Source organism: Gambusia affinis, linkage group LG17 (genome assembly GCF_019740435.1).
Source record: "Gambusia affinis linkage group LG17, SWU_Gaff_1.0, whole genome shotgun sequence".
Classification (NCBI taxonomy): domain Eukaryota; kingdom Metazoa; phylum Chordata; class Actinopteri; order Cyprinodontiformes; family Poeciliidae; genus Gambusia; species Gambusia affinis.
Window position 1 is genome coordinate 23,820,987 of NC_057884.1, and position 25,232 is coordinate 23,846,218.

Genomic DNA, 25,232 nt, shown 5'->3' on the forward strand with positions numbered 1-25,232 from the left:
GAATCTTTAAAGAGAACTGATGGGTGGCGACATTCTGGGTTGTTTGTATGTTGTCTTAGGTGAGACTGAGACAGGCAGTCTTAGTAAAGTCGTAATTTTTCAGGAGATGCTACCGCTAATATGGCTGCCTTGTGTGCTTCAAAGAGGGGCTGTGAACACTTTCCGACATTAATTATAACCACAACCCCATTCTGTTCAGCTACCGTATTGTTCAGGTGACTTCATTACAACATCATCCAAAATACTGCTTCTCTTATCTGACAATTGTTGATATACAATATTAATTTACATTCTTTTTACTTTGCGGTATAAAACCTCGTTCTGTTACCTAGCAACACTATAAACAACCGCCTTTGTTTTTTCAGTTGATTTTAACTCATTTTCAAGAAAATATATGCTTGTAAGTACATCTGTTAACTTATTTTAGATTAAATATAATTTAATTTAGATTACTGTGATTTCTCAATGCTGACCGACTGATGTCAAAATACTTTTTTATTTTACTGACAATTTTTTAAATGTTTTTTTTCTTTTTTCTCTTTTCAAGGAACTTTTGCTGAATCATATTTTTGATATACTCCGTGATCGTTTGGAGCAGGAAGAAGCAGTTTTATATCTGGGAAGAGTGTGCACAATCAAAGGTTTGTACAAATGACAAGTTTCAATATGTGATGCTTTTGAATGTCTATAGTAACATTAGCTGTGTGTGGTCTTCAATATGATGAGATTTGAAGGGCAGTTTTTAATCGTTTATTACTCCATAATTGAAGGACTGAGCGACTGTGGAGAGATCTGTGGACGGCTGTAACATGCATCTATTATGACGTGCTACACTACCTTAAAGAAGAGGGATACCTGGACATTTCAAATGAAGCACTCCTCTTCTGTTGCCATTATGTCTTCCTGCCATGTCTGCAGGATGATCTGGATACTTTCTGCAGTGGCTGGGACAATCACCCACTTCGAACTGAAGCAACATGACTCCTAACCTGCTCTGGGTTCTTGGTCGTACACATCATCCAATTCCTGAACCCCACGGTGCCTTGACAGGTTATAAAGATTATAACGGAGGCTCAGATGTATTTGCTGAACATTTTATGTTCAGATTTTTATTGAATAACAATAGCTGAATAACGGCAAACGGCTGTTTGTAACCAAGCAACCAAAATCACCAGAAGGCAATCATGTTTTAACAAGATAACTATCACATTTTAATAAGATACATATGACGTTATAACGTGATAGCGCTCAATTTTTTTTCCTGTGACAGCAATACGCTTCCGTGCCAGTTTAAAAATTCACCATTTATGAAATGTAAAGCAAAATGCTGATCATGTTACCACAGAGGTGAATTTTAGTGCTTTTATGGTAGACATGTCAGAGAACAAAAATGTTCTAAATTTGTTTGTTTTTTTTCTTTACTCAAAAGGAACCCATTAGGTACATTTGTACATTGTTGTATTGCTTTACATTACTTGAATTATAAGAATCAGAAAAAGTTTTGTCTTATGTTGTTTATTTTCTAATACCTAAAGCAAATATGAACTCCTCTAAGTACATTCAATAAAATTTTGCATAAAAAAACAATTTCAGTTTCATATTTAAAACTGCCTGTACAAACAGTACTGACTCAGAGAAATGAAATATCTACTCTGAACATTGTGTTATTCTAGTTCCTCTAGTTTTGAATTTGACAAAACTAGAGAAATTAGAGTAACAGCAATGTTGTCGCTCTAATGAGTAATACATATGATCACATTTAAACATATGTATCGAACTTGTGATCTGACAAAATCAGAAAATTGAATTGATTCTACATTTCAATCTGTAGAGACTCAGACAGACAAAGGGTAACCATTAGAAAAGTTTAATGACAATATGATTTAAATCTTTGGCGCCTGGGCCCCGGCTAAGGACATTGATCATCGCAAACTTTGCGATGGGCTTGGATGAGCATTCCGTATGCTGAGAGGAACGTCATCCCCCCAAAAAAGAGGACGGGGCCGAGGCCGGAGAATTGGAGACGGAAATCGCTAAGAGAGCGGAGGTGCGATTGCTTAGCTTGCAAAGTTAGGACTGAAGGAGGTTATGTGACAGTGATGGGCTCATTCTAATTGCTGCAACGAACGACATCCCCCCAAAATGAGGCTGAGGCCAGGCCGAAGCTGGAGGACAGGTGATGTGGACGTAAAGAGGAGAGGAGTTGCTCTGACTTAGCTAGCGAGGCTAGAATCAGGCAGAAGGAGGAGGCTTGACAGTGACGGGAGGGAAGAGTGGGAAAGGAAGCCAAAGATCGATGGGGACGTAGCGGGCCAAGGGAAGGTAGGATGCGCAGAGCGCATGGCAGAGGGAGCACAAAACTCAGCGCAAGGGGAGCACTAAACTCAGCGCAAGGGGAGCACTAAACTCAGCGCAAGGGGAGCACTAAACTCAGCGCAAGGGGAGCACTAAACTCAGCGCAAGGGGAGCACTAAACTCAGCGCAAGGGGAGCACTAAACTCAGAGCAAGGGGAGCACTAAACTCAGCGCAAGGGGAGCACTAAACTCAGCGCAAGGGGAGCACTAAACTCAGAGCAAGGGGAGCACTAAACTCAGAGCAAGGGGAGCACTAAACTCAGAGCAAGGGGAGCACAAAACACAGCGTACGGGAAGAAGACAGCGCAGGTCTTTGGGGGTGCAGACGGCGCAGGTCTTTGGGGGTGCAGACGGCGCAGGTCTTGGGGAGCACAAAATGCAGGTCATGGGGAGCATGGGGAGCACAAAATGCAGGGCATGGGAAGCACAAAATGCAGGGCATGAGGAGCACAATACGCATAGTGTAGGATAGGGATGCTGAAGGACTAGATCGGCGAGGGATGCTGCGAGGTGAGGAATTATGGGGCTACTGATTAGAGTAGCCCCTCTAATCTGATAGGAAGATAGGATGCCAAAAACGGGACCAACGTAGTATGCTGCGAGGCCGGGATGAGGAAGAACTGGAAAAAGCCAGCGGAGAGGGGCGAGGTGGTGAAATGCTCTGATATGGGGTATATGGCGGCTAAAATAAGGGCCGACAAGGGATGTGGAGGAAAGAGGAGGACAGGATAGATGGTTGAAAGGCCAGTTGGAGACAGGGCAGGGCGTGATAAGAAGGGGTGAACGTGGCGAGGGTTACGGGATTCAGGCTAATAATTACGAGCAGGAGATGCTGTGGGATCGGGATTAAAGTACAGCTGGTTTAAAGGCCAGCTAAGAGCTCGGGATGGTCTGGGCATGAGGTGGTGAGCTGCCAAAGAAGGGCTAGCGGGAGCCGAAGAGTAATAAAGCGGTGAAAGAGAGAGAAGAGTTAAGCATTATTAGGTTAAATAATTAAGCACTAAAAATTATCATTTTTCCTCAGTGTCAAATGAAATACTCCTGTAAAAAATAAGGACGTGGAGTTGGCGAAACGTGGGGACATGATATAGGGCAGGAGCACTAGCTTCTATTAAGAAGACCAACCACCACCAGTGAATTGAGCAGTGCTCATTAGGCACTGAAGGAGCTAGAATACAGGTTAAACGTGATCTAAAAAATTAAATGATGTCATATAGATTACGATATCGAAGTTGCGAGAATGCAGGGCCTTGGAGTAATGGATGAGCGTAAAGAGAAAACTAAGACTGGAAATGAGGATAAGAAATTGAGGAACTATAGGGAATAAAATTACGGTGCAACGTGGAGAAATGGATGATTTGACTAGAAGCTGAAATGGACTAAACAAAGGCTGGGAGAGACAGCTTATCAGCAAGGGTGTTAAAATGACCAGATCTTTATTAAGCAGAGGTGATTAAAATGATTAATGGCAATCTGGCACTTGTTGAAACGTGCCATGCGAACTAACTTGGCTTGGATCTGGTGATGATGTTGGAGGTTCAGTTCCTCCGGACGGGGCTGTAGTTTGATTGACAGACCGGTAAGGATGGCTTGTAGGTGCTTTATACCATACCATACCATACCAGCTTTATTTATAAAGCACTTTAAAACAACCACAGTTGATACAAAGTGCTGTACAATCCAAAAACACAACAAAATAAAAATAATTTTAATTGTCTTAGTTTAAAAACAAAGACATACACTTTAAACTAAATCTCACTTTAAACTAGATCTCACTAGTGTTGAAAGCCAAGTTAAATAGATGAGTTTTAAGACGAGCTTTAAAAGTGGACAGAGAAGGGGCCTCTGACCTGCAAAGGTAAGTTATTCCATAATTTGGGGCCCATAACAGAGAAAGCCCTGTCCCCTCTGGGCTTCCTTTTAATTTTCGTACCTCCAAGAGCAGCTGATTTGCTGACCTGAGCGACTGATGGGGTATGTGGGGATGAAGAAGCTCAGTGAGGTAAGCCGGGGCAAGATTATGTAATGATTTAAAAACAAACATAAGAATTTTAAAATGAATCCTAAAATATACAGGCAGCCAGTGAAGTGAGGCCAGGACAGGGGTCACATGGTCCCTTTTTCGAGTACCTGTCAACAAACGTGCAGCAGCATTTGTACTAGCTACAGACGTGAGAGCAGCGCCTGACTGACTCCCAGATAAAGTGCATTACAGTAGTCCAATCAAGTTGAAATAAAAGCATGGATCGCTGTTTCAAAATGCTGCCTGGAAAGAAAAGATTTCACTGACGCCAATCGCCTTAAATGATAAAAGCTGGACTTAACCACAGCTCTAATTTGGCTGTCCAATTTAAAATCACTATCCACCTTAAAACCAAGATCTGTAATAACAGGTCTAAAATATTCCTCCAAAGGTCCCAGGTCAACAGAGGAGGACTCACGGAGCCACTGGGTCAAAACACGAACACCTCTGTTTTGTTTTCATTAACGTTTAAAAGTTCAAGCCCAACCAAGCTTTAATATCTCCTAGACAAACCAGGAGATGTTTGATTGACTGTACATCCTGCTGCTTCATGGGCAAATAAATCTGACAATCATCAGCGTAAAAATGAAATAGCAATTGCTCAGAAGCGGGACTGGAACGAATGCGCTTGAGCATGAACCTGGGAAGTTAATGGATAGGCAGCATAAACCTAGAAGTGGCTGGATGACCTGGGAAATAATGGTGTGCAAATTTGGACAAATTTGGATGAGAGATTAAGCCTAGAAGTGCCAGAAGGGACATGAGCTTGAAATATCAGAATATGGGACAGTTCGCTGTTGGCGACTAACTGCACCGGATACAGCAAGTTACCGGGGGCCATAGACTTACTCGTGGGGGCAAAAAGAATCTATGAAGCTGAATGTAGGTAGTGATTCAGTAACCACGGGTTACTTGTCGGCAGACTTAAGGTGCTGTAAATTAGCTGGTCATCTTTTAGCTGTCGTTACCTGCATCCGACGGCATTACTCTACTCAGTCAGTTACTTTGGGGGAAAACTTGGCGAAGTTCTGCGTTGCTGGCATAATTATTATGCTCATACGCCGCTCTGCACGCAGCGGCAGATCTCCGTCACTGCTGCACGGGTGTAACCCATCAAGCGTCTGCATTCAAATTGCGTTTGGGGGCGGCTCAGGTACAACATTTTAAGAGATTAGACAGCTGAACGTGATGGAGACATAGATATGTGAAGTGCGGGAGCGCCTATAGTATCAAATTGATATAGGAATAACAAAACTGGCCGTTCTACGATGAAAACAGACAGGTTCCGGTTCAAGGGGTGTGGAGGGGTGCTGCTGACACTGGGCAGGCAATACCCTTCAGGGCTTAACAAAACTCTTGGGTTGTGTTTAAGGGAAGGGAGGAGGCAGCAGACTCGTCAGGACAATCCAAAACTCACGATCACACGATACTGGGAATTCTACAGTGTTGTCCTTTAATAAATGCTCTCTTAACCAACCTTACAAAGCCCATCTCGTCATTTGATGGGGAGGGCGTGATGTAACCAAGTAGCAGTGAAAATGATGTTTAAAGATGAATAACAGTATGATAATCCAAAACAATCCTATATCCCAGGCAGCACTACTGAGTGGAAACCAGGGCTCAACATGGATAGCGGCAGGGTGAACGAATGGGCCAAGAATGCATAAGTGACGAAGAGGACAAGGACCTGACAGGGACTTCTTCTTCTTGATTTTATTGGCGGTTGGCAACAAACTTTAAGCAGCATTACCGCCACCTACTGGTATGGAGTGTGGTTCGAAATGGACTATCAACTTATATAAGTATTTGTATCCTCCTACTCCTACCTTAAATATATAATTTAACTAAATGAATTTCCTATTTATATATACCTACAAACTCTCATCCATTTTTATATATATCTTTATAATCCACCCCCCTAGATCATGCACCCATTCACACACACACCTATTTTAATCATATTCTTTGAAATAATTTAGTTTTCTTTAAATATTTAATAATTATTTGTATATGTTTACTCCCCGAATATGACAGGGACTTGAAACGCAGGCGGCGTTAAATGCATAGGGGCTATTCAGGAAACGAGATGCACCTGGTGGTAATCAAGAGGAGAGGGACGACACATGTTGGATCAGAGAAATGAATACAGTAACCATGGCAACCCGTGAACCGGACTACGTAGCTGGGTATGCATCTGTTGTTTTTCATGGATGAATAAACCCGCAGTGGGAATACAAACATACTGGCTTGCGACAGCCGAGAAAAGGAGCAGGAAGTCCGGTGCGGGCATAATAAAGTTTAAGGAGTAATATATGGGGCTTGATAAAGGTGAATGACAGAGGCGGCTACTGGGTGACGAAGGCTGCTACTGGGTGCGAGACGCTGTAGAAAAGAGGTCGGCGATTCACTTTGGATCGCTGCTGGGAGGGATGCTACTATTTTCTCATTTACTTATGCATTCATTTAGTTAAAAGCTCTTAAGCATTTAAAACGCAGCCTGGGTGGCGCATGCTAATAGGGCCTGCAAGCTCAGAATGGGGATGGACTAAGAAAAGGTTCTACGTTTCCTAAGATGGCCAAACATGAATGAGACATGTGAGGCTACGTCTTACCCCGAAAGCCCGAGGCGGGCGTGGCGTGGAAATCCGACGGGAGGAGCTGATGACCGGGCAGACAGCGGCTAGGCGGAAGTGAGTGAAGCTGTTTGTGTAGCTGGACCAGAGCGAGGAACTGGTGGAAAAGTGATGTGGTAATCGGCGGTGGCGAGATGATGGACGATGAGCTGGGAGGGCGACAGACATCGTTGCGGCGAGACCTTGTCGGGCTAGCCAGGTCCTGAGTCGGGGAAAGACGACCGGTGAAGACGGTGGGATTATGTGACCGCTTGCCAAAGACAGACCATGGAGTGGGTAGTGCAGGAGCGAGGAACGGTGGATCCCAGTCAGGCGAGAGAGCGGCGGGAGAAGCTGCTTGGAATGAATGAGACCGGGGCAGGAAATCTTCTTTTGTTCTGGGGAGCGTCTGAGGGAGAGAAGCGCCCGAGCAAACGGCTTTTATGACGGACATTAGAGGTGGAAGGGTGAGCAATCGCAAAGAAAGATCTGGTGAGATAGCTGACTGAGATCTGAGGCTTGTGGCTGAGCAGGTTGAGCTCTGCTGGAAAGCGCACGACGCCATGGATGGCGGTCCTTATCAGCTGGGGCTTGGACGGTGATTGGACGTGACGAGTCTTGGACCGGCGTTGAGCAATCAACGGTGATGAGCCGGAAGTTCCGGCTGGATGATGCAGGTGGGGCTAAAAGAGTCTTCCAGATTGAATTTACGCCTAGGCTTCATTTCAACAAAACTGATTTTAACAAACATTTTAACAAACTGATTAACAAACAAAGAACTGCTACAGCTTAAATGTAGATTTATTTTTATTTATTATTTTTTTAACAGGTCAATCACTCAAAGCAAGCCAAAGCCAGACTGCGTAGAGGAAATGCATGCTACAAAATCCTCACTGAAAGAGTTGTAATTCCAGTAGTGACAAGGAATTCTTAGTGTTTTGTAGTTTCCACGAACAATCTCCACAGACAGACTTGCTGGCAGATTTTCCCATCCAGTCCAGAATTTCATCATGTCTCCTCTTCCTCCACTCCGTGGTCTTTCAGTTAGTAAATTAAGTAAGTGGCTTGCAGATTCAACAATAGCATCCTGACTACCCTGTAGTCACAAAATATATAAAAGACAAAGTAGCAGTTGAAAAAGGATTAGTTAAAAAGAAATTTACACTTTATGAGAATGATCACTTTTACTCAGGAAAGCTCTGTGCTGTAGGGTTCCCACCTTTCAGAAATTAAAATAAGGATCTAGCAGATGGAAAGTGTCATTCTATTTCACTAGAGAAACTAAAACTGCAGTGCCATAAGTTTTAAAGAATAAAGAGACGGTATAATTTCTTCAGTTTCCCTCTTAATTTTTTTTTACAATTGCTAGCATTCATCCTCACTGACACTGTTCAGCCTGGCATGTGTGTCTTCCCTCTCCTGTATCTTTGCTAGGACATGGTAGAGTATCGGTTGAGGACGTTTTAAAAAGACGCAGGTTGAGAGCGGCTCACCACGACTGCTAACCCTCTTTTGCACCCTAGTGTTTCTAGGCAACCGTGACTGTAGCGTCTAAAATCCTGTATTTTAGGCTACCGGTTGTTGACTGTTGAAGCGTTGGTCTTGCGTGTGCTCTATTAAGAATTCCGGATGCCAGTCTTTGTTTTGTTTTATAATAAAGTCGTTTATTGTTTGCATGTTGTCCATCGCTGCTATTTCCATTGCAAATTCATTTACATTCTGACATAGAACCTTAACCTGAAAACACAGTAGAAAACTGTTGCCCCTTCCTATCAACAACACCTGAACATAATCATGCTTGTCCTTAAATAACCCATCCCCCATTAGACACAGAACTCAAATGAAATACGCCCCCTGGTGGCGATAAACACAAAAAAGGCTAAATGGCTCCTACACGCCAGCCCCTAATTGCGTGTGGCAGTAGACATAGCAATTATCAAACTTAAATTAAAGGAGCCACAAATAAATATATGCCCAATTATACATAACAGGCAACCCAAGTTTACACATTCACTATTCTACCAGTTTAACAGTTTGTAGCTTCACATAACAGACAAATCTTTGTCACAGGTCTTTCAATAATGTTTGTTTTTGTTTGAAGATGAACCACTCGCACCAAACCCTTTTTATCTGGAAAAGTTTTAATAACTTTCCCTAATATCCAAGACCCTCGAGGTGTTGTGGAGTCCATAACTACTATCACATCTCCGGGAATAAAGCACCTTTTTTTTCTTTATCCACTTTTGTCGTTCTTGTAATAACAGTAGATATTCTCGAATCCAATGTTTCCAAAGGAGGTCTGAAATGTATTGGATTTGTTTCCACTTTCTTTTAGTGGAAGGCTTGTCTTTGACTTTCAGTTTGAACTTAAAACTGTCTGTCTCTGTGCACCATTGTAAACCTAGTGCTCTGTCTACCGGTAGCTCATCACTGTTCAGATTCAACTCACAAAGAGTTTGGGACATGAGTTCTCCTGGGATACATTGGAGCACTTCTCGGCTGTTGCTAAGCCATTGGGTTAGCGTAAATCCTCCTCTGCTGCAAATAGCCATAAGATCTTTGGCCATGGTAACTGCACTTTCCTCTGATGGCAGACTTCTTAAGAGGTCATCCATGTAAAAGTTTTTGTTGACTTTTAGTACAACATCTTCTGAGAAGCCGGACTGATTATCCTCAGCAGTCTTTCTGAGAGCATAGCAAGCACAGCTCGGTGAGGAGACTGCACCAAATAAGTGGACAGTCATACGGTATTCCTCAAGGTCTTGTTCTAGATTACCTTGAGGCCACCACATGAAGCATAGAAAGTCCACATGGTCCTCAGACACCTTAACCTGGTGGAACATGGATTTTATGTCTGCCATTAATGCCACATGTTCCTGCCGAAACCTTACTAGAACCCCCACCAATGAGCTAGTTAGGTTAGGGCCCTGTAAAAGCTGACTGTTAAGTGAGACCCCTTTATACTCTGCTCCACAATCAAATACCACACGCAGCTTATGTTTTTGTGGATGATATACACCATGATGTGGTATATACCACACCTTGCCTTTCACTGCTGTCAGCTGATGTTGTGGAACCCTTTCTGCATGTCCACAATTAATGGCATTAGTCATAAAGTTTGTGTATTCTTTATGAAAACTTCTGTTCTTTTTGAATTTCCTTTTCAACCCAAGTATGCGCTGCAGAGCAACAGAAATGTTGTTTGGCATTACGAGTTCTTCCCTTTTGAAAGGCAATTTCAGTTTGTAATGTCCATTCTCTAGCTGTGCAGAGCGATCCATTATGTCTAGGAATTTTTGTTCCTCTCTTGACATTTCCTCTTGTTCTGTAAAGGACTTCTCAATGAAGTCATAGTTGTATTGGCTCGTCAGAAGCTCTTCAATTTTATCAACTGTAGTTCTGTTGACATGAACTGAAGGGTACCCATTTTCAAGATCCTTGTAATCTTCTGCTGAAGCATTTATAACCCATCCTAGGAGGCTTCTGATTGCATAGGGCCCTTCACCTCTACTATTAACCACCTCCCAAGGTTCCATTAGTTTAGATGCATTTGTGCCCACTAATAATTCTACACCAGCCTGTATGCGAGGAAAATTAATGTCCTTTAATGACCATTTTGACAGCTCCTCCTCACTGATGATATTGTCGGTGGAGACTGGCATTTCCTTTTGTGTAAACACAATGGGAAGCTGATAGAAATGGCTTCCATTTATTTCTGAAATCTCCAGGCCTTTAATGATAGAGGTTGTCATTGTTTTACTATGACCCATTGTCCGGAGATGAATCTGAGCCTTTCGACCTTGAATGTTAAGTTCGTTAAGAAGTCTTTCAGAGCAGAATGTATCAGTGCTACCTGGATCCAGAAAGGCATACGTTTTAATGATCTTAGTTCCCTTTGAACTTTTCACTTTCACAGGCAGGATGGGAAGAATCCTGTATGGTGGCCAGCCCAGTATGACCACAAGTAGAGGAGGTTTTACAGCCCTTTGCTGCCTGATCCAACTCTTTCTGATGGGGATTTTCCTTCTGTCCAATGTGCAAAATGCTGGGATGCTTTTTGGTTACAGTGTTTGCAAGCGATGCTTATCACAATTCTTGCTTAAATGTCCTGTATCCAAGCAACCAAAACATAAACCTTTGTTTTTTATAAAGTCTAGTTTTTCCCTGTGTGACTTCTTTCCTAATTGTCGACATTGTTCCAATACATGACCATCCTGTTTACAATACAGACAGGAAGAATAATTTGATTTGTTAACAACAGTTACTTCATTTTTGAGAGACGGCATGTTACAGTCATCCTTAACAGAAACATGGGTGACAAAACTGTTTCTTTTAAACTGTGACTTTATTTGAGGTTTGCTAGGTCTTATGATTCCCTTAGCAGGTTGTAAGTCTTGTATATCTCCAAAAATCGGATCAGAGATGATCCTGATCTGGTGTTCAATAAAAGCAACAATATCTCTGAAACCTGCTCTTTGACTAGTTCTCTCAAAAATCTCATTTGCTTTTGTTCTCCATTTTTCTCTTAGCTTAAAAGGAAACTTTTGAACCAAGATTTTCATGTTAGCTGGGATGCTTAACTCATCCAAATACTGCAGTTCCTCCATTGCATTGCAGCATTCACGAAGAAACAGTCCAAATGCCTTTAATGCTATAGCATCTTCACCTTTAATGTTGGGCCAACCAGTGGCCTTTTCCATGTAGGCTGCAGTAATATTAAATTCATTGCCAAAATGTTCTTTCAGGAGTTGCTTGGCCACAGTGTATCCTCTTTCTGCAGTCATGTGAAGGCAACTACGTACCAGGTCTCTTGGTTGCCCCCTGGTGAACCAAGTAGTTCAAGGTAGTACAAACAGTCTCCTTTACAACTGGTCTTTGCTTCCACACAATATTCAAAGGCTTTCAAAAATGAGTTGAACTGTAAAGGATCTCCATCATAAATGGGAATTTCTCTGTGTGGCAGTAACTGGCTTGTTTGCATTTGAACCAGAAGAGTTGTTATGTCATTCTGCTGTTTCAATACATTGTAGAGGTCTCCAGCAGATGGATTTTGATTTGATGGAAGCAAACTGTTTTGAGTGGTAACATTGGGATCGGATAAAATAATAGAAGCTTTAGAAGTTTGAACAGCAGGGCGAGCCGTTTGTGACACCAAAGAATTGAAAACAGTGTCATCAACCTGGGGTGGAATATGCTGTACATAAGCCATGTATAGATCTGACTCAACCTCTTTATCCAATAGCAGTCCTGCATCTTCTTGAAGCTTTTTTGCAAGTTTGGTAACCAACTGTGAAGTTTGTGAAAGGAGTAAAGTAGGTTTGATCTTGGGTCTAGCACCTTTTCTAACATATGAATCCATTCCATCAGAACGCTTAGATGTAATGCTGCCTTTAGTGCTGCCCTCTAGAACCATTAGCTTGGCGTTAGCAGCAGCTATTTTGGTGTCCATCTCAAGTTGTTCCTTTCTTTTCTTTAACAGGTATTCCTGCTCCTCCAGCGCATGCTTCTCCTTTAAAGCAGCTGCACATGCCAGGAGTGCAGCCCTTTCTGCTTCTGCTTTTATTTGTTCAGAAAGTGTTGAAGATTTGCTGGTTGTTGTAGAAGAACCCCTTTGACTCCCAGTCTTTCTAAAAGACCTTAAAGAAACATTTGAAATGCTGTCATGAGGTTCAATTTGTAGCTCCTCCTCCATCATGATTATGATACCACTGGCAGCTTTTGTTTCAGCTTCATTATCATTTTTACTTTCATTTTCTCTAATATCGTCAGGCACACCGACTGAGCAACCCTGAGCCTCAGCCAACCATTTATGAGTAGAAGTAACAAAATCATGAACATTCAACATTTTAGCTTGAAACCATGTATCATGCTTTTGTGTTTCATCTACCGGCAATAATCTCAACAAACACTGGTGTACCTTTTGTATTTCATTATACAAACCTAAATACCTTTTAAATTCTCCCTTAATGTCATTCACACACCCTTTGTCATTTTTCAACACTGTAATAGTTTGTCTTAATTTTGTGAGCCTATTTAACTTTGTTTTTCTCTCACTTTCTAAGTTACTGATTTTCATCAACAAAGCTTTGCCTGTTAATTTCACTTGTCTTTTTTCAGCTTCCCTCTGAGAACTTTCCTCTTCACCCATAATGTTATGTTGACCCTCCTGATCCTGACCAACATTTTCCTCTTCTGCCATAATGGCCGACAGTTTTCAGTTAATTTGGTCGCAAATTGTAGATTGTTTATTTATGGAGAACTCTCCTTTTCTTTTAAGCAGTCTTCAGTCTGCTACCAATGCATTGGATTTAAGCTTGGACCTTTGTGTGCACAAATGATGGCCATTCATAGATATCAGCGCTGACCCACATACCCCAATGATGCGTTGGCCGGCATTGATGATCTGCGTCCCGATGTCCTGTTACGAATCCTTGTGGCTCCAATAGCTCGATCCATGCAGCTCTGTTCCAAGCGCGCAGCGTCGTTTGCTCCTCTGCGGCTACAGTTCAGACGTCCGGTGACCCGATCGCTCCTGTGCGGCTCCAGTTCAGACGTCCGGTGACCCGATCGCTCCTGTGCGGCTCCAGTTCAGACGTCCGGTGACCCGATCGCTCCTGTGCGGTTCCGGTTCCGACGCCGATGTCCCGATCGCTCCTCTGCGGCTCCGACACCCGGTGTCGCGATCGCTCCTCTGCGGCTCCGACGCCCGGTGTCGCGATCGCTCCTCTGCGGCTCCGACGCCCGGTGTCTCGGTCGCTCCTGTCCGGTTCCGACGCCCGGTGTCTCGGTCGCTCCTGTCCGGCTCCGGCGCCCGGTGTCCCGGTCGCTCCTCTCCGATTGTCCGGTGGCTCCAATAGCCTGCTTCGGTGCGACCTTTACTTTGCGGCTTCGTGCAACCAAATGCAGAAGGATCGGTGGTTCCTCCAAACGAGGCAGTTTTCTACCTAATTGTAGCGTCTAAAATCCTGTATTTTAGGCTACCGGTTGTTGATTGTTGAAGCGTTGGTCTTACGTGTGCTCTATTAAGAATTCCGGATGCCAGTCTTTGTTTTGTTTTATAATAAAGTCGTTTATTGTTTGCATGTTGTCCATCGCTGCTATTTCCATTGCAAATTCACTTACATTCTGACATAGAACCTTAACCTGAAAACACAGTAGAAAACTGTTGCCCCTTCTTATCAACAACACCTGAACATAATCATGCTTGTCCTTAAATAACCCATCCCCCATTAGATACAGAACTCAAATGAAATACGCCCCCTGGTGGCGATAAACACAAAAAAGGCTAAATGGCTCCTACAGTGACATCATCAATGGTCCAAAGCGTTCTGGGGTCCTTACTAGCTCCCGCCACATTAGCTGAGCTTAACATGTCTTGTGTTTTATTTTTGTAATTATTGTTACACTAAATGTTTATATGCGTGTGATAGGCGTTACTGTCGGACATACAGAAATACCGAACAAATCGCGTGCCTCACACGGGCGATTCCGTATTTTACGAAGGGATGGCAATCCTACTGTGCTCTTCTCTCATTAAAATTATGGAAACTATATAAAACACAAATAAATCTACAATTTGTAAGATTAACAACGGCCCAACCCGTGTTTTAAATCAGGCTTTAAGATAATGTATCAAACTTCATGCACAAAATAAAATATACTATAGAAATATGAAAGCATTAAACTCACGTTGGGTTTATGTCATTTCATGGGCCTGGGTGATGCTGGTATTTCTTCAATATGACGGTTGTGTCACGTGATTAGGTGGATGTTGGAATCGGACATCCATTGCTAATGTCTGTGAACTGAAGTAACCTTGGCCATTTTTACAGCGAATTTTTAGACGCTGAATTTGAGACGGCGAATTTGAGCAAGTTGAATTTGGAGGACACTGAAAATATTGCATTTGAATTTTGAAAAGTTGAGTTTTTATATGTTGAATTTATTAACACTGAAAATTTAAACTGTGAAAAATATGTATATTGAAAATTTGATGACTTTGAAATAGGAATGTGAATTTTTTTAATAAATGAAAATTGCAACCATGTACAAAAAATGACACTGAATTTTTTTTAGGTTAAAAATATATTCTGAATTTATTTTAATACTGAAAAAGTAAGCACTAATATACAGCATTCAAATTTCAGAGGCATTTTTAATTCAAATTCTGATGGCACATATTTACTTCCATAAATATCAACAAAACAGTCAGATAGGTCAGTTAAACTTTATTACCATAATAGATTACAAACCAGCGTTCTGACAACTCACTGCTGCTCTATTCCTGTGTTCTACTGTGTGACTGATCGCCTTGAGCTTAAACTCTGCTTTGTAAGAGTGTCTCTTAAAAGGAGCCATTTTGAGGTCTTTACACAAATGGAAATGAAATGGCACGCTTCGCACAGTCAGATATCCCAGCATGCACCGCACGCTTCTTCTTCTATGGGGGAAATGAAGTCGGCGGCTGCTTACTGTAGTTGCAAGACCTGTTGTGGCTCAATATTGGTCCATATATAAGGCGCACCAGATTATAAGGCGCACTGTTGGCTTTTGAGAAAGTTGAAGGTTTTAAGGTGTCTTATAGTACAGAAAATATAATAGTTTGTATATTAAATATTTAGTTTGGAACAATGGGATTAATAAGTGAATGAATAACATGGTGAAAATATAACTTGATATTCTGAACATCCTTTTGTCTCTTATGACAGTTGAATAACCAAAATAATTTCTGTTATCATATAGCACAATTTTTCACATGGTACTGAATGAACCTGGGAAACCGACCCATCTACTGGAACCACAATGACATGGTAGTCAGAGCAGCAGGGGGCCAAATATAGCTCCATGTGGAACCAAGAGGTTGGAGAGAGAAAATCAGTTTGAAACTGTTTCCTATCAGAGTTCAGTTTGTCTCTCTGTCTTCACAAACCAGGAGCATCATGGGCTGGGCGGGGCTTCCACTGATGGATCTACTGAGAAAATACAAGAAGCTGATTGGCTGATGGACAGGAAGTTAGACTGTTCAGATAAATTACATTAACAGATATTATTGGCATTGAAGAGATATTCCTGAGAGTAATTATAGATTCTAGAATAAATGGAAATGTTTCAGTAACAGGAAGAGGATGAGCAACATGTTAAAATAATCATCTATATTCAGAGAAACAAGTAGAGGAATTTATCTAGAATATATATAATATAAACTCAGAACCTTCTTGAAATTCACTGTTATACAAACCACAAGAGATCTTTAATCTAAACAGTCATTAATATCTAAAATAACCCTTTGAAGAATTTGAATTAATATAAATAAGATTTTATTTCCTTTTGGGATCAATAAGTTGTTTTTTAAGTTGAATTTAAGTATATCAGTAGAAATAATAATAAATAATTATAAATTAAAGAAGAGATAACTATTATAAACGTTAGATTAGAATCAGTTTGAGCCCCACATCGTCCTGAATCCGACGACCAACTGCTGCCTTATTTGTTCTCTCACTCTTTTATTTTACCAAGACTGTCAGAACCACTTTGTGTTCAGACTTGGTTTAATAAAACCTCTTTGTTAAAAACATCATCTGGTCTGGACTTTGTATTTTGTGAGTTCTGTGTGATGACATCAGGATCGTAACATATTGGAGGCCCATCCTATTCCAACAAAATGTTTAAAAACATATTTGGAGGTTCGTTCAATGTTGTGATATTTATGAATGAAGTTTTAATTGTGGTGATTCTGAAAGTGTGTTTTCTATGAGTTTAGTAACATTTAGTGTTCAGGTTGGTGGGATGTTTTCAGAACTAGTTAATTTAAATACTGGGTTAAATTTCACTATATGTAATGTTTGACTAGAGCTTGTTTTAGATTGTTTTAGGAGTGAAATTGTTTCTATTTTAGCTCACATTAGTTTTGTCGTAATTTTTTTCTCAAAAATGTTTTTTATACAATTCTTTTAATGAGCAATTTGATTGTTGTTCAAAAAATAGTTTTTGTCAGTTTCTGCTCAGTTTTCCATCTCTGTATCCAACAGTTAAAAAATGTAAAGATGAAATTCCAGATTCTCTCTGCTTTGATTCAAGCTGCTGTTTTCCCTCAAACCAGCTCTGATGTTGATCCTCAAACTAAACCTGATGCTGTTCTTCAGTCCAGCCTTGATTCTCAGGCTTCATTGGACTCTTTCTGTTAAAACTGACATGGGATTAATTTAGTTCATAGAGGAATTTAATATTTCTCTTGCCAGCCTCCTTGTTGCCTTTAGTTCAGTCCTTCATGGCTGGAGGCCCATCTATAGACTGAACCAGTTCACAACAAAAGGCAACATAATTATATATAAAACTGTCCCTTAAATCAGTAAAGAGGAACATTGTTGACTGGAATAAAAGACAAACATTTTGAAGAATTGTTTAATAACAGATTTTTCTCTCTGTCTCCTCAGACTGAGTGGCTGTAACCTCTCAGAGAGAAGCTGTGAAGCTCTGTCCTCAGTTCTCAGCTCCCAGTCCTCCAGTCTCAGAGAACTGGACCTGAGTAACAACAACCTGCAGGATTCAGGAGTGAAGCTTCTCTCTGCTGGACTGAAGAGTCCAAACTGCAACCTGGAAACTCTCAGGTAACTCTGGACACTTGATAAATTGCTGCATCTTAGGTGCAAAAAGAAGCATAATTACAGATCCCAGCAGTTGCTTGGCTTTCTTATTTATTCCATGTTACAAATCCATCCATCAGTTCAGACTTTGGTTTCTACCTCAATGTTCTCATTTTCTCATCATGTGATGAATTGTGTGTCTGCAGCTTATCAGGCTGTTTGGTCTCAGAGGAAGGCTGTGCTTCTCTGGCCTCAGCTCTGACCTCCAACCCCTCCCATCTGAAAGAGTTGGACCTGAGCTACAATCATCCAGGAGACTCAGGAGTGAAGCTGCTGTGGGCTGGACTGAAGGATCCACACTGGAGACTGGAAGCTCTCAGGTATGGAGGAACCTGCTGCAGGAGCAGAGAAGGTCTGATAGAGGAGGAAGAGGGAGAAATGTCTTTAGTCAGTCTGCTGGGAAACATTTAGTTTGAAGATAAATATTTAGTTTGATAATTAAATATCTAGTTCACAACCATGGCATTTATAAATTAATGGATAAAATTTTAACCTGATTTAGTTTCTTACGACAAGCTAAATAACTCAAGTTATTGCTGTTAACTTTGTTTGTGTAACTTTGCAGTTACTTAAATTTGAATTTAAGTATATCAGTAGAAATAATAATAAATAAATATAAATTAAAGAAGAGATAACTATTATGAACGTTAGATTAGAATCAGTTTGAGCCCCACATCGTCCTGAATCCGACGACCAACTGCTGCCTTATTTGTTCTCTCACTCTTTTATTTTACCAAGACTGTCAGAACCACTTTGTGTTCAGACTTGGTTTAATAAAACCTCTTTGTTAAAAACATCATCTGGTCTGGACTTTGTATTTTGTGAGTTCTGTGTGATGACATCAGGATCGTAACATATTGGAGGCCCATCCTATTCCAACAAAATGTTTAAAAACATATTTGGAGGTTCGTTCAATGTTGTGATATTTATGAATGCAGTTTTAATTGTGGTGATTCTGAAAGTGTGTTTTCTATGAGTTTAGTAACATTTAGTGTTCAGGTTGGTGGGATGTTTTCAGAACTAGTTAATTTAAATACTGGGTTAAATTTCACTATATTTAATGTTTGACTAGTTCTTGTTTTTGGATTGTTTTAGGAGTGAAATTGTTTCTTTTGTTTCTATTTTAGCTCACATTAGTTTTGTCGTAATTTTTTCTCAAACAAAAAAGAGGTTTTTTTTAAATCCTTTTATTGAGCAATTTGATTCTTGTTCAAAAAATAGTTTTATTTTCAGTTTCTGCTCAGTTTTCCATCTCTGTATCCAACAGTTAAAAAATGGAAAGATGAAATTCCAGATTCTCTCTGCTTTGATTCAAGCTGCTGTTTTCCCTCAAACCAGCTCTGATGCTGATCCTCAAACTAAACCTGATGCTGTTCTTCAGTCCAGCCTTGATTCTCAGGCTTCATTGGACTCTTTCTGTTAAAACTGACATGGGATAAATTTAGTTCATAGAGGAATTTAATATTTCTCTTGCCAGCCTCCTTGTTGCCTTTAGTTCAGTCCTTCATGGCTGGAGGCCCATCAATAGACTGAACCAGTTCACAACAAAAGGAAACATAATTATATATAAAACTGTCCCTTAAATCAGTAAAGAGGAACATTGTTGACTGGAATAAAAGACAAACATTTTGAAGAATTGTTTAATAACAGATTTTTCTCTCTGTCTCCTCAGACTGAGTGGCTGTAACCTCTCAGAGAGAAGCTGTGAAGCTCTGTCCTCAGTTCTCAGCTCCCAGTCCTCCAGTCTCAGAGAACTGGACCTGAGTAACAACAACCTGCAGGATTCAGGAGTGAAGCTTCTCTCTGCTGGACTGAAGAGTCCAAACTGCAACCTGGAAACTCTCAGGTAACTCTGGACACTTGATAAATTGCTGCAACTTAGGGGCAAAAAAGAAACATAATTACAGATCCCAGCAGTTCTTATTTATTCCACATTTCAAATCCATCCATCTGTCCAGCAATCAGTTCAGACTTTGGTTTCTACCTCAATGTTCTCATTTTCTCATCATGTGATGAATTGTGTGTCTGCAGCTTATCAGGCTGTTTGGTCTCAGAGGAAGGCTGTGCTTCTCTGGCCTCAGCTCTGACCTCCAACCCCTCCCATCTGAAAGAGTTGGACCTGAGCTACAATCATCCAGGAGACTCAGGAGTGAAGCTGCTGTGGGCTGGACTGAAGGATCCACACTGGAGACTGGAAGCTCTCAGGTATGGAGGAACCTGCTGCAGGAGCAGAGAAGGTCTGATAGAGGAGGAAGAGGGAGAAATGTCTTTAGTCAGTCTGCTGGGAAACATTTAGTATGAAGCTGAATGTTTAATTTAATAATTAATTATCTAGTTTACAACCATGGCATTTATAAATTAATGGATACAAATTTTAACCTGATTTAGTTTCTTATGACAAGCTAAATAACTCAAGTTATTGCTGTTAACTTTGTTTGTGCAACTTTGCAGTTACTTAAATTTGAATTTAAGTATATCAGTAGAAATAATAATAAATAAATATAAATTAAAGAAGAGATAACTATTATAAACGTTAGATTAGAATCAGTTTGAGCCCCACATCGTCCTGAATCCGACGACCAACTGCTGCCTTATTTGTTCTCTCACTCTTTTATTTTACCAAGACTGTCAGAACCACTTTGTGTTCAGACTTGGTTTAATAAAACCTCTTTGTTAAAAACATCATCTGGTCTGGACTTTGTATTTTGTGAGTTCTGTGTGATGACATCAGGATCGTAACATATTGGAGGCCCATCCTATTCCAACAAAATGTTTAAAAACATATTTGGAGGTTCGTTCAATGTTGTGATATTTATGAATGCAGTTTTAATTGTGGTGATTCTGAAAGTGTGTTTTCTATGTGTTTAGTAACATTTAGTGTTCAGGTTGGTGGGATGTTTTCAGAACTAGTTAATTTAAATACTGGGTTAAATTTCCCTATATTTAATGTTTGGCTAGTGCTTGTTTTTGGATTGTTTTAGGAGCAAATTTGTTTCTATTTGTTTCTATTTTTTCCCACATTAGTTTTGTTGTAATTTTTTCTAAAACAAAAAACAGTTTTTTTTACAATCCTTTTATTGAGCAATTTGATTCTTGTTCAAAAAATAGTTTTTATCAGTTGCTGCTCAGTTTTCCATCTCTGTATCCAACAGTTAATAAATGTAAAGATGAAATTCCAGATTCTCTCTGCTTTGATTCAAGCTGCTGTTTTCCCTCAAACCAGCTCTGATGCTGATCCTCAAACTAAACCTGATGCTGTTCTTCAGTCCAGCCTTGATTCTCAGGCTTCATTGGACTCTTTCTGTTAAAACTGACATGGGATTAATTTAGTTCATAGAGGAATTTAATATTTCTCTTGCCAGCCTCCTTGTTGCCTTTAGTTCAGTCCTTCATGGCTGGAGGCCCATCTATAGACTGAACCAGTTCACAACAAAAGGCAACATAATTATATATAAAACAGTCCCTTAAATCAGTAAAGAGGAACATTGTTGACTGGAAAAAAGACACATTTTGAAGAATTGTTTAATAACAGATTTTTCTCTCTGTCTCCTCAGACTGAGTGGCTGTAACCTCTCAGAGAGAAGCTGTGAAGCTCTGTCCTCAGTTCTCAGCTCCCAGTCCTCCAGTCTCAGAGAACTGGACCTGAGTAACAACAACCTGCAGGATTCAGGAGTGAAGCTTCTCTCTGCTGGACTGAAGAGTCCAAACTGCAACCTGGAAACTCTCAGGTAACTCTGGACACTTGATAAATTGCTGCATCTTAGGTGAAAAAGAAGCAAAATTACAGATCCCAGCAGTTCTTATTTATTCCACATGTTACAAATCCATCCATCCATCCAGCAATCAGTTCAGACTTTGGTTTCTACCTCAATGTTCTCATTTTCTCATCATGTGATGAATTGTGTGTCTGCAGCTTATCAGGCTGTTTGGTCTCAGAGGAAGGCTGTGCTTCTCTGGCCTCAGCTCTGACCTCCAACCCCTCCCATCTGAAAGAGTTGGACCTGAGCTACAATCATCCAGGAGACTCAGGAGTGAAGCTGCTGTGGGCTGGACTGAAGGATCCACACTGGAGACTGGAAGCTCTCAGGTATGGAGGAACCTGCTGCAGGAGCAGAGAAGGTCTGATAGAGGAGGAAGAGGGAGAAATGTCTTTAGTCAGTCTGCTGGGAAACATTTAGTTTGAATGTTTAATTTGATAATTAAATATTTAGGTGTCTCATCTGGAGGCAGAGATCATTACCCAGTTTTCTGGAATATTCTCCTGACTAAGAAGGAAAATTAAAGAGTGGGATGAGTTTAATAGTTTAATAGTTTAATAGGGACTCTGACTAAATTAATAAAAGAAGTTCAGTTAGATTTCCATGATGATCTACTGATGACAGAAAGGATTTTAAAACAATATTTGATGGAGCTCCAGACCAATCAGCCCCAAGAAACAAAGATGAGAAGAAAAGTAACTCCATGTTGGTCAGATGGATCATAAATCTAAACTGTCACAGAGAGAAAACAATAAAAACATGATTTATCTGCAGCATTGATCATTAAATGGCTCATTACTGATGTATTAAAATTAAATATGATCGATACACTTAATGATATTATATTAGCCATGAGGTAAAACATTCAGCAAGTACTTTTACTTTTAATACTTTAAGTATTTTAAAATATTTATTCAAGTAAAAATGTTAATGTGGTTCTTTTACTAGAGAACATTTTTGTCTGTTTATTTGTACTTTTACTTCAGTACATTGTTTGAGTTCTTTCTCCACCTCTGGTGAACAGCCAGTAGGTGGCGCTAGAGTCAGGAGGAGGCAGCCTGGAGAAAAGGCTGTTCCTCCCTGATCTGTTTCCAAGCAGTCAGAGTGTAGAAGTTGAGAGCTGGAGAAGTTTCCTCCTGTTGCTGCAGCAGCAGAGATGTTCTGCTTCATGGACTAAATCAGGTTGGAAAGAGGAGAGATCTTTACTGAGCTGCTGGATAAAAGCTTCTGAAACATTTCAACTCTTTCTGGAAACTAATGAGACATAAAAACAATGGATGTTTTTACCATCCAGACCTTTAGAACCAGTTCAGCTCAATAATTCAGTTGTTTCTGTGGAAGATGAACAGATTTGATGTGAAATGATGAAATTCTTCATTTCTATCTGATGTTCCAGCAGATCTGTAGAAAATGGAGCTGCAGCTCTCAGATATTTCAGTCGTCATGTTTTCTATCAATGAATCCACTGATTAAAGCAGGAATCTCATCTCCATGTTCTCCTCCAGAGGTTCCCAAGGTTTGTTCCTGGAAGCTGCTGCTGGTTCCTCCAATCCAGGCTCCGCCCCCTTTAGAGGAAATCTGTCCATATATGGCGCTAAGAGTCACCTTGATGCTGCAAAGCTTTGTTCAGGGATGAGATGTCAGGAAGTCTTTGTTGAATGTGATGCAGCTTCTCCTTTTTAATGTTTGTATTTCTGGATATTCCAGTGAGGCCACAGCAGGTTTTCAGCAGCAGGGCTGTTTAGTGTTTCATTCCTTCATCTGTGTGTGGGAGTGTGGATGGAACAGGTATCCAGGTGTTGTGTCAGAGTTTAGATTGATTGTATTTTAATGCTGATTATTAAATCAGGTTGAGCTTCCAGAAATGTTTCCTTAGTTTCCTGATGTCCTTTTAGGCTTCAGTGAGTTTCTTCAGGTTGTTACTGAGGGATTTCCTTTCTCCTCTCTGTTGGAGCTTTTCCTGTGTTTGGAGAAATGAGTTGTGCTGCAGCAGCACCAACTGTCCTTCCTACATCCACTGCAGTTTGCAATCCAAATGTTGGACTGTTCCTGTCTCAGTGGAGGACAATGTGTGTCTGAGAGACATGTAATGTCCATGTTTGCTGCTGAAAGAGACTGATGGTCTGACCCCCCTCCTCCTTTCAGGGTGGAGCCTGCTGGAGTCCAATTCCTGACACCAGGTCTGAGGAAGTGTAAGTGTGTTTTTCATCTGATTCATGACAACAAAGCAGCTCACATTCAACCATCTTCAAACTGTCACATCACTCATTCAGGAGTCATCATCAAAGTGTCAATAAATGATCAATAACTGCAGCTGGATTGTGTTTGTTCTCTCCATCAGATTCCTGTCAACTCACCATCGACACAAACACAGTGAGCAGAAACCTCAAACTGTCTGAAGACAACAGGAAGGTGACATGTGTGAAGGAGCTTCAGTCATATCCTGATCATCCAGACAGATTTGATTACTGGTATCAGCTGCTGTGTAGAACTGGTCTGACTGGTCGCTGTTACTGGGAGGTCGAGTGGAGAGGAGAAGTTTATATATCAGTGAGTTACAGAAGAATCAGGAGGAAAGGAGACAGTAGAGACTGTTGGTTTGGATATAATGATCATTCCTGGAGTCTGAGATGCTCTGATGATGTTGGTTACTCTGTCAGTCACAATAACATAGTAACTCGTCTCTCCTCCTCCTCTGTCTCTAACAGAGTATCAGTGTATGTGGACTGTCCTGCTGGCATTCTGTCCTTCTACAGAGTTTCCTCTGACTCACTGATCCTCCTCCACACCTTCAACACCAAATTCACTGAACCTCTGATTCCTGGATTTGGGTTCTGGTTCAGTTCTGGTTCTTCAGTGTTTCTGTGCTGATTTGAATCTAAAGATTTTAAATATTTTCTTCCTGTCAGAGAAACTCTCTCACTGTTGAACAGATAGTTCAGTCTCTACAATCTATTTCTTGGTGAAACAATTCTGATTGAATCCTTGGAAACTTTTTCTTCTTCCAGTCCTTTAAATATGGAAGCTGGGATTATTCCAGGATTATTCCAGGATTATTCCAGGATCCTCATGTTTTTCTGTTTGTTTCCATTCAAAGCTTCACACTGAATATCAAGATGTTGTTTTTTTCATTCATCAGATTTCATTGAAATGTTGATCAGTTTTTCTCAATCACTGATCATTTTCTGTTTCTATCGGCTCCTATTTTTCTCAACATGTCAGATTTGAATATTAAATCTTCCTTTTGTAAATTTGCTGCAGTTTTTCTTCATGTGTTTTAAATAAAAACATTTTTCTTCTGCATTTGGTTCATTTGCTGCTCATTCTGTTCTTTTCCTGGTCAAATTTAAATATTTGCATTAAAATTATTTTTTCATCAACTCTTCCTTTCAGAAAGTCCTGATTTACAGTAAAACATTTCCATCCCATGAAGGTCAGAGGTCAATGCTTTGAAGCATAAAGTGGGAAAATCTTAATATTTTCTGTTTCATTCAGAACTTCTACCTGAAACTCAGAACCTGCAGAACATTTTTCTCTTTGGAGGAAAAATCCCAGGAACTGGAAGATCAGAGCAGAATGAAAACTGGAGATCAGTGTTGGACAGAAAAGGTCTGATCGCTGCATCTCTGCTATATTTTACATTTAAATCTGAGAACAAAAAGTAAACCTGTTTTTAGTGAATAAATCACCATGGATACGACCCGCCACAGCGCCAACGTGGGCCACACCTGATTCAACCCAAACTGGAAAATAAAGGATTTAAGTGGAAAAACCAAAACCCAGTAAAATCAGCAGCTGGTTGTGATTAAAATGCAGTTTGTTGCAGAGGTTCAAACTTCCT

At 40.6% G+C, this 25,232-nt stretch overlaps 4 protein-coding genes across 10 annotated transcripts in view; all 4 read left to right on the forward strand.

Annotated features, from left to right (window-relative positions):
* LOC122846989 (NACHT, LRR and PYD domains-containing protein 12-like) overlaps window positions 1–17,713 on the forward strand; it is a 626,610-nt gene extending 608,897 nt beyond the window's left edge. For 3 of the 7 annotated variants that reach the window (XM_044144325.1, XM_044144327.1, XM_044144317.1), the window contains one exon: window positions 17,424–17,713. In XM_044144325.1, coding sequence (XP_044000260.1) covers window positions 17,424–17,601 — 178 coding nt within the window. In that variant the 3' untranslated portion in view covers window positions 17,602–17,713. The remainder of the gene's footprint in view (window positions 1–17,423) is intronic. The other 4 variants (XM_044144323.1, XM_044144322.1, XM_044144324.1 and 1 more) reach the window with 3 other exon arrangements.
* Window positions 17,652–19,545, forward strand: LOC122819521 (ribonuclease inhibitor-like; the record flags this gene model as incomplete). The annotated part of the gene is made up of 2 exons (XM_044096301.1): window positions 17,652–17,953; window positions 19,306–19,545. Coding segments are annotated over 2 exons (480 nt in total), but the record flags the coding sequence as incomplete, so codon positions are not given.
* Window positions 19,546–19,572: 27 nt separating this feature from the next.
* LOC122819522 (ribonuclease inhibitor-like) lies at window positions 19,573–21,484 on the forward strand (the record flags this gene model as incomplete). Its single annotated transcript, XM_044096302.1, has 2 exons — window positions 19,573–19,838; window positions 21,188–21,484. Coding segments are annotated over 2 exons (444 nt in total), but the record flags the coding sequence as incomplete, so codon positions are not given.
* Window positions 21,401–24,692, forward strand: LOC122819523 (stonustoxin subunit beta-like; the record flags this gene model as incomplete). Its single annotated transcript, XM_044096303.1, has 3 exons — window positions 21,401–21,720; window positions 23,537–23,583; window positions 23,733–24,692. Coding segments are annotated over 3 exons (897 nt in total), but the record flags the coding sequence as incomplete, so codon positions are not given.
* Between the last annotated feature and the right edge of the window lie 540 nt (window positions 24,693–25,232).